General features: G+C 43.2%; 1 protein-coding gene across 1 annotated transcript; it reads right to left on the bottom strand.

Moving 5' to 3' along the window:
* Nucleotides 1-4,373: 4,373 nt before the first annotated feature.
* LOC136759254 (E3 ubiquitin-protein ligase NEURL3) lies at nucleotides 4,374-8,271 on the bottom strand. Its single transcript, XM_066714167.1, has 4 exons — nucleotides 8,149-8,271; nucleotides 6,166-6,666; nucleotides 5,948-6,076; nucleotides 4,374-5,628 (listed from the first exon to the last, which is right to left on the bottom strand). The coding sequence occupies exons 1-4, from the start codon at nucleotides 8,171-8,173 to the stop codon at nucleotides 5,408-5,410; spliced, it is 876 nt and encodes a 291-aa protein (XP_066570264.1). The 5' UTR covers nucleotides 8,174-8,271; the 3' UTR covers nucleotides 4,374-5,407.
* Between the last annotated feature and the right edge of the window lie 1,761 nt (nucleotides 8,272-10,032).

Genomic DNA, 10,032 nt, shown 5'->3' with positions numbered 1-10,032 from the left:
GAATTAGCTTTCACTCGGATACATTTTCTTTTCTTTATTAAAGACTGAATCTGTATGACTGTTTACTGGCCCCCCAGGGTGTACATCAGTTGTAGTTGTGGAGATTATATTGTCCTGGGGTTGTGCTTATTGATGCATATTTTCTGTTGCTGAGTTGAGAGAAAGGAAGAAACATCAGAAAAGAGGCAGAGATGAGAGAGAGAGAGAGAGAGAGAGAGAGAGAGAGAGAGAGAGAAAGGCAGAGAATTAGCTGAAAGATAAATTAAACACAGGTAAAGATTGCAGTTCATAAATATGAGTAATACACAAAATCGCCCCAAAATCAGACCCTTAGGAAATGCAAAACGGTCGTGCCTTTAGGACATTGTAGGGGGATGATATTGACATTGTTCACTGTTTATTTTGTATCATTGTATTGATCGAAACACTCATGAAATAGCAACAGGTCCCCTGGACCCCAGTGGGAGCCTAGGTGGCCCCCAGACCCCTGGCTTCAGTGTGGGCACCATTTCTCCATCGCAGGTATTTTTCTGTTCTGCCGCTCTCATGCCTAATGGTTTATTTATATTTTCATATTTTGTATTAATTATACAAGAACAAGTAAAGTTTGATTGATAGGCTGGGAGCCTGCCAAACTCAACCTGAGATAAAAGTGATTTAACTTAGGATAATATACAATAATATAATTGTGAATTTACTTTCCTGTAGGCAGTAACCTGTGTATACATCTAGTTTGCCTTACATACATATTATATTTCAATAGTTTGACAAAGACTGTGTATGCTCTTCAGTTTATAGTACTGTAAATAGTTTAATGAAATGAAAGGATGCTGATCTGATAAGATACATCGAAAATGCTGCAATGGATAAATTGTGTTGATTTATCATTACTGTTATTGTTTTATTAGTAAGTACTTTGGATTGGCCTAGGACTTTACACTGGAGTTTCCATTTTTATCTTGTATCAAATATCAGAAGATATAATAATTGCTGAATTAAGTCCTATTATCTAGGGACCCGCCACACATATAACCCACAGCGGTCAAATCCACTGAAAACAAGATACACAAGTTACCACAATACTTTACTAATACTTGACTTGAGGTACAAACATGTAAAATAACAAACAAGTATTATGATTACGCTAGCCGTTCCTACAATTCAGATCCCATACACAACTAGGGTTTATGTCATTGTGATTTACCTAATTATTGACTAGTACACGAAATATACTACCTGTGTGGTTTACTGAGATTCAGTTATGCAGACGTCCGATAGCGGGGAGGGCTGGCAGACTGCTTCGACTTAAGGATGGTTGCAAAGCTTTCAGGTTTTTGGTGGAGAAGTTCTGGTTCTGGTTCTGTTCAGTCCTCCTGGATTTTGTCTCCTTGGTTTCTTCTCCCAGGTTGTTCCACTCCCAATTGCTAGTTTTACATTTTGGTTTTCATACATTTTAGACAAAGAGATTCTGATGTCTTTCCTTCTGAGCTTCTGATTGGCCAGGTTTGGGGTAATAAAATTGAAATTCGAATCGAAGCAGTCTTTGTCATTCCTCTCCCTTGATTCCTACAGAATGTGTATTGGGGGTGTGATGGCTTTGAGGAATGTGAAAATGGTTCAAATGAGAGTTTCTAACTCTCTACATTGTCAAGTTTTAGTTCTATCAATTACATTTTCATGTCCCTCAAAGCATGACCTTAAAGTTCATACCAAACAAGCTCTTTTATAGTAATGTTAATTTAGAGATTTCTTGGAGTTTCGGTGAGGCTGGTCTGATGCCCATGTCATCGGAGGATCCATTAGGATGTGTGAATAATTCTCTTACCAAATGATAATGTTGCATTGTATGTGAAATATAAATGGTCCAATGGATGTTGTAGCTAATGTTCTTTCTTTTAAGACCAAACACGGCTTGAGCATGTTTTGGTTCTGAGGTAGAATTACTTAAGTGTCATTAAGTTAGTTTTAAGTCACCTTTTATAAGAATTTAAAACAAGGGCAGTAATGTTCAGACTGTACAATGCACTAGTTAGAGCTCATCTGGATACTGTGGACAGTTCTGGGCTCCACACTTCAAGAAAGATATCGCTGCTCTAGAGGCAGTTCAGAGGAGAGCAACCAGACTTACTCCAGGTTGAAGGGAATGTCCTACTGAGAGACTGAGGACCTGAACCTTTTCACCCTGGAACAGAGGAGACTATGTGGGGACTTGATTCAAGTCTTCAAAATCATGAAAGGTATCAACCACATCAAACCAGAGGAGCTTTTCTAGATCAGCAGGGACACACGCACCCGGGGACACACGTGGAAAAAGGGCTTCAAGGCATTCAAGACCAAAAACAGGAGACACTTCTTCACACAGAGAGGCGACACAATCTGACCAAACTCCCCAGCGATGGGGTTGAAGCTGAAAATTTGGGAACATTTAAAAACAGACTGGATAGGATCCTTGGATCATGATAAAACGAGCATGATGGGTCAAATTGCCTCCTCTCCCTTATAAACTTTCTTATATTCTTATATTCTAATGTTCTTATTGTTTGTTATCAAACTGAGGAAGAAGCTGGGTAACACTTCTGTTAGCAGCATGTAGTTTGTATTTGGGTTTGTTGCTCTGGTCTATGGAATATATAAAGTATTTTGAATGTCTGAGTTTCACAAAAGAAATCTCCAATTGCAATGTGGTGCTGGTCTCTGTGGAAGACGGGCATGGCAGCCCATGTGGCAGTGGGAGGGTCTGCAGCATGGGCGTGTTATCTGTCGTGCTTAGGTGAGCACAGGCCTGTCGTGAAACACAGAACTTCAAAGCTGTCTCCTTAAGCCCTTTAACACAAGCCCACATTTCTCAGTTAGCAAGGTATATGCATTTATGTATATATTTGCCAAAATAAGGTCATATGATTTACAATACTGATCACAAAACGGGTCTGGTTGAAATGTAGCTTTATGTGTTTTCATTTGTTGAAAGGCTATAGCATGTGTGGTCCGTTGGTATGTAAAAACATGCCACTAGTGTAACAGGGTTATAATTGGGATTTGTTCTTTGTTTGCATAGTTTCATTTTTGTTTTGTTTTATATGTATTCACTTTAGGTTATTGCATGGTGTCTTTTGTGTTTAATGTTATTTCCCTGGGTGAACTCCCCTCCCCAGTCTGCTCTAACTAGCAAACCTTTTAATTGATTGGCAATTGAATAATTGGGAACAGCTTTTTGCTTTGGTATAAAACCCCTGTTTTTGTGTGTGTGAGGTGCAGTGCAGGAGAGAGGGAAATTATGAGAATCTAAAATGAGATATTTAAATAGAAAAATCATATATTTGACTGGTGGTGTTGAAGAAATGGGGTATTTTTAAGAAACGCACAAAAGAAAGCCTTTATTTTAGAGTGTGCTAGTCATGTATTTCCCTGCTCTCTCCTGCACTCCACTTGTGTGTGACTGAGTATAAGATTTTAATGGTTGTACTCTTCTCTGTGTTTATTTTATGTATTGTATCTACATGAATGTGATAATTGTTACTGGAAACATCTCTTTTAAATATATTGTTTTATTTGAAAATAAAGACTTCAATTTCTGTGTCCACTTAACAGGTAAAAAGATCCTGTGGAACGTATTACAGAAATGAATTTAGGGGACCCTGACCCCCTAATTAAATCAGCAGGCTGCTGTAGTCTGACCGTGCCCTCGTCATGATACACCAGCACAAAATGTAGCTGGCTGATCGCCTTTTTTCATACAGAGGTCTTTAGATAAGGCATTTAATAATAAATAAAAAAACACAAGAATATCATAGATAATGACTTGTTCTACTTTTAACTTGTGTAACCCCAGTGGTACATGTTTTGGGGGAATGACCCATATAGACATTATTCAGTGTGCCTGGTGAATTTGGTGAAAGGCTGTAGTGTGTGGTCTGTTGGGCATTTGGCTTCACTGTCCCAATGCTCTTTGGAAATGTGCTATACTCTGTTGTGTTATACTGTGCTGTGCTATACTCTGTTGTGTTATACTGTGCTGTGCTATACTCTGTTGTGTTATACTGTGTTGTGTTATACTGTGCTGTGTTATACTGTGTTGTGTTATACTGTGTTGTGTTATACTGTGCTGTGCTATACTCTGTTGTGTTATACTGTGCTGTGCTATACTGTGTTGTGTTATACTGTGTTGTGTTATACTGTGCTGTGTTATACTGTGTTGTGTTATACTGTGCTGTGCTATACTGTGTTGTGTTATACTGTGTTGTGTTATACTGTGCTGTGCTATACTGTGTTGTGTTATACTGTGCTGTGCTATACTGTGTTGTGTTATACTGTGTTGTGTTATACTGTGCTGTGTTATACTGTGTTGTGCAAAGCAGGAAAGCAAAGCCCAGGTATTTCTGTGTAAAAATATAAATGTATTCTCATTCACACTGCAGACATCTCACACTGTACAATATATACAACACATCATGTTATATACAACACAAATATACATCGGCATCGGCACCCCACCCACTGGGATTCAGTAGATTATTTCAAATCACTAATGAAATGAGCTCAGCTGGGATGACAATGAGAAATAGTTGTGACCCTCGAGCACCAGAGATCAACACTGAAAAACGCCATTGTGATTATTATTGTCATTATTATGTTACAGCACTCGGGAGCCCTGGACGGGGTGGCAGTGGACCACAGCTCTCCTCAAGGGCGAGGGGGCTCTTTCACAGTATCAGTGCGTGAGGGGGAGGGTTAGTCAGCTTACCCCCCATACCCCCCCCCCCCCACACACACACACAGTCTGGACTTTATCCAGTTTACCAGTAAATCCCTGAAGGTCAAAAAATAAAGCTATTCACTTTGTATGTTTTTTTATGACTTTGTGAAACTGGGTAATGATCCAGTTGTTTTGATATAGATAAGGGATATTTTATTGTGTTACTGTAAACCTCTGCGTGGGCCTTAATGGTTATTGTTGATAATCCCGGAGTCCCCACTGATGGGTTTCCTGCTGGACCTTCCTCACCCCCCTCTGTTTACAACTTTAACTGTAAACATGTACATTGCAAATAAAACCATAAATCTCTTCATTTAATTCAGCAGCATTTTGCCCCATTCTAGGAAATCTACTCGTTAACGCCCCCACCTTCTATGTGTTTTTTAGATTTGTATTGTATTCAAAAAATTCTGACGGTGGGAGTATCTGTAAGCACAAGGAGAGGGGTGACCAGCCTGTGAGTGCAGTGCCCCCCCACCTCTGACATGCAGCCTGGCACGGACAAGAGAGACAATACAAAAATAATACATTTAAAAAATATGTAACATATATTTCACTAGCAATTAATGTCCCTTCTTTTTCACCACCACTTCCACCTTCATCGCCGCCTCCTCCTCCTCTTCCTCTGGCGCTCTGTCTCTCTCCCCCCTGGCGTCAGGACTCTTGCCGGCCCTGTGTCGTGTGTCCCACGCTCATCATGTTTGTGATGGGCTCTCTGCAGAGGGGGCAGCATCCAAATTCCCATCTCACCCTTTGGGCACAGCTCAGACACAGGCACTGGTGCCCGCAGGAGAGCAGCATGGTGGCGCCACGGCTGTAGCACACGCTGCAGTCCTCGTCTCCGTCTGTGGAGCAGGAGTGGGTGGCCGAGCCGTCTGCAGAGAGAGGGAGAGACACTGTGAGATGGGCGCACGCAGAGCGGGGCAGAGACAGAGAGAGACACAGCGCGGTGCAGAGACAGACACAGAGACAGAGAGAGACACACACAGCGGGGCAGAGACACCATGAGAGGGGCGCACGTATAGTGGGGCAGAGACAGACACGGAGGGACAAGAGGTAAGAGACACAGACAGACACGGAGCACAGAGAGGGAGACGGAGAATTTAACAGTGACGGGAGCAGCAGAGTGAATATCAGGGTATGGGGGAGAGTGTCAGTGGGTTAAAGTGAGGGGGTTAGTGGGAGAGTGCGTACCGTCAGACAGCTCATAGTCCACGTCATGGGAGTGCAGGTTGTAGTCAAAGTTGAGCTGCAGGGCCAGAGGATTGAGTGGGGGTGCAGGGCATGACTTCTGGGTCACCAGCAAGGTCTTCTTCACCGAACCTGGGACACGTGGGGTTAATGACTCAATCAGTCACAGTGACAACCAACAGCTCGTACAGTGCAGCAGTGCAGTGCGGTCAGTGTCCTACCTAGAATCTGCAGGATGCGTGTCTGTCCGTACAGGTCCACCACTCCCCACAGGGGGCGACTGATGTCCACGCCGTGCAGCAGGACATACTTCGGGCCCCCGATCACCTGGAACTGCAGCCACCCCTTCCGCGACACCCAGAACTCCAGCTCCGTGCCAGGCCACACGCACTCCTCGGGCACGGGCCCGGCCCACACGCCGGGATGCTCCTCCAGGTCGGGGCAGGCCAGCGAGGGCAGGCGGGGTTCAGCCAGGGTGCCAGGGTGCAGGGTGGTGAACCCCACACGCAGGGCCCCTTGCCACCTGTACTCGCTGCCCTCCACGCACAGACGCACCCGCTCTTGCACCTGCACCGTCCGGTTCGTGAACACCAGTCCGTCCCGGAAGGTGTGTCCCTCTCTCTGCGCCCGGCGGCACCCTCCGCTCAGCGTGATGCGGGCACCCCGGACACTGGGGTCGAAGAACAGCGGGCCCAGGCACCGGTGGCTGCACCGGTGCGAGTCTGAGGGAGAGAGAGAGGGAGAGGCAGTGTGAGAGAGAGATGTCTCCTGGCCCCCAGCAGCAACACTGTGCTCACTGTACAATCACTGCACACTTGTCAAACCTCTAGAGCTGTTGAACTCTTGAATACTTTTACTTTGTATTTGAATACACTGTGTCTGTAATCGCTTTGGCAACACTTGTGTAAGCTGGTGCCAATTTAGCCAGTTTCGAATTTGAACCTAATTGACAGAAGTTACAGTTGGTCAGGGATGAATGCTCTGAATGCTCTGTCACCATTTACTGGAAATCAGGCAGGAGTCAAATAAGAGCTGCTTATCAGAGCGATAGGATACAGAGACCAAACAGACCAAACAGTCACAAGACTCAGACCCAGGAGACACACACACAATGCACACAAACACTTTGCACACACACACACACACACACACACACACACAGATACACACTCGACACACTCACACAGACTGTCACACAGACACTGCCACACACACAAACCTAGAAGAACACATTTCTGAATACATAAACATTTACACACTCACGAGACAGAGACACGCCCCCTCCATTCATACCGAGTTCGAAAGTGAAAGCAGTCTGTGTTGACAAGAAATCCCTCTATTAGCAATAGTGGAAAATCCACCTCCCAGCCTCTTTCTCTTTCTTGCACTCGTGCAAACTGTACATGTGAAATGATTACTGTAGTTTGTCTACTTATTTTTCTTTCATTTTCTATTTATCAATTAATATTTTTGATGACTCCTACTTTCTGCTTTCCCTTCTCCGTTTCTGGTGGGTTGGTCTGTCTGCACATGTGTGTGTGTGTCAGTGTGTTGTGCTGCTGTATGCCCCACTACTGCTCTTCTGCATGCAATTCAAATAACACAGCTTGCAATCATTGTAAACATATGTGTGTGTGTGTGTGTGTGTGTGTGTGCGTGTGTGTGAGAGTATCAGTGTGTAGGTTTGTGAGAATGTGTTTTAAATGATTGTGTGTGTGTGCATGAGTATATATGTTTGTGAGACTGTGTGTGTGTGTGTGTGTGTTTCCAAGGAGAAAACCAATGACACAGCTCTCCAATAACTCAAATAAAACTCCACAACATTTGTGGAGAAAATTGTGCGGACAGAGCATAATAAATTCAGCAAATAAATCAATCAATCAATAAATAAGTGTAATTTGTTTCTGGAATGTTAGTAATATTCTCAGCTCTCACTAGGGTCTCCCTGCAAAAGACAGAGCATGAATAAGGAGCAGAACCAGTCTACAACAAACTGAGAAGTTAAATTACTAAGTTTATGCACTGCTCACTCCATACAGGGTATAACCGCAATTGGGAGAAAAATGTTTCCCCAATAAATGATACACACATTTAAATCACCCTTGTTTTGCACTACATTTGCAGCCAAAAGAAAACTCAAGAAATTATAATAATGATGATAATAATAATAATAATAATTTGTGCATTTTGGTGTCAGCACTTACCATGAACATTGCTGTGTCTCCTCATCTCTGAACACCTTTTCTCTCTCCTGAAGCAGATCTCCACGATGGTTCTGTCTCTCTGGCTGTGTGTTGAGTGTGTTCATTCTGAGCAGTCACCCACACACACACATGTATATAGAGGAAGGAGGCCGACTACAATGAGCATTACTCAACTCTCAGGACGGCCTGGAGGAGGAGCCCTGGCTGAGGAAAAATACTGGGGCACTGAGCAGCGGGGGGGGGGAGGTCTGACAGTCTGTGAGTAGTGGTGTGTGTATCCGAGAGTCTGTGTGTGTGTGTGTGTGTATCGGAGACAGAGTGTGTGTGTGTTTGTGAATCTGAGAGAGTCAGTGTGTGTGTGTATTTGATGTATTATCAGAGAGATTGAGATTAATGTTCAATTAAAAACATTAATTGTTTTTAATTGGGAGGTGTTTTTTTTAGATCAGTTGTTTGAATGTGACCCAGCTGTAGGGTGTGTGTTAGTTTTGCTTTGATTGACTCTCAGATACACACACACACAGTACAGTAAAACATTCTTGATGGAATCAGAATTCCCAGAACATGAGACAGGTCATGTGACACAGAAAACAGCTGAGGAAGAGAGTCACAATAACGACCTTCCTGCAGTGAACCATTATTATTATTTGTATTATCTTCATTATCTTCATTATTATTCTTATTATCCTTCTCAGTAATGCAACACTACAGTGCTTGTGAGAGTGTGCGCTCTCTCTAAGGGGGTGGTCTGTACAGAGTGCCGCTCCGCTCGTGACTGTGGGTGTGGTGACATCATCACCTCTGTATTCACCTGTCGAGCACTAGGTGGGGGCTGGTGTACAAACTGACACAATCCAGGAATTCTCACTCAGCGCACACAGACATACCTGGAGGAGAGGCAGGATGGAAAAGTACTGCAGCAGATCAGTGGTTCATCCAGGAGGCAAGGAAGAACCGAGGGAAGTCCACTGAGACATGGAAAATACCCAGACAGGGGCACGAGTCACAGTAACACTCACAGTAACCCACAGTAACACACTTACACCCAGAATAAAACACAGTAACACACTCACTCACGATAACACAGTCACACACACTCACAATAACACAACACATACACTCAGAATAACACACAGTAACACACACACTCACAGTAACACACAGTAACACACTTACACCCAGAATAAAACACAGTAACACACTCACTCAGGATAACACAGTCACACACACTCACAATAACACATAACACATACACTCAGAATAACACACAGTAACACACACACACACACTCACAATAACACAGTAACACACATACACTCGGAATAAAACACAGTAACACACATACACTGAATAACACACAGTAACACACTCACTCACCATAACACAGTCACACACACTCACAATAACACATAACACATACACTCAGAATAACACACAGTAACACACACACTCACAGTAACACACAGTAACACACTTACACCCAGAATAAAACACAGTAACACACTCACTCACGATAACAGTCACACACACTCACAAAAACACACACAGTCATGCACACTCACTGTAACACACTCACAATAACACACAGTAACACATACACTCACAAAAATGCACAGTAACACACAGTGACACACATACACTCGGAATAACACATAGTAACACACAGTGACACACATACACTCGGAATAACACATAGTAACACAGTGACACACATACACTCGGAATAACACACAGTAACACACACACTCACAGTAACACACAGTAACACACTCACAATAACAGTCACACACACAATAACACAGTAACACACGTTTACGATAACACACAGTAACACACACACAATAACACAGTAACACACATTTACGATAACACACAGTAACACAC

Source organism: Amia ocellicauda, chromosome 9, assembly GCF_036373705.1.
Source record: "Amia ocellicauda isolate fAmiCal2 chromosome 9, fAmiCal2.hap1, whole genome shotgun sequence".
Taxonomy (NCBI): domain Eukaryota; kingdom Metazoa; phylum Chordata; class Actinopteri; order Amiiformes; family Amiidae; genus Amia; species Amia ocellicauda.
The sequence above is the reverse complement of the archived record's forward strand: the minus strand, read 5'-3'. Positions and strand labels throughout refer to the sequence as shown.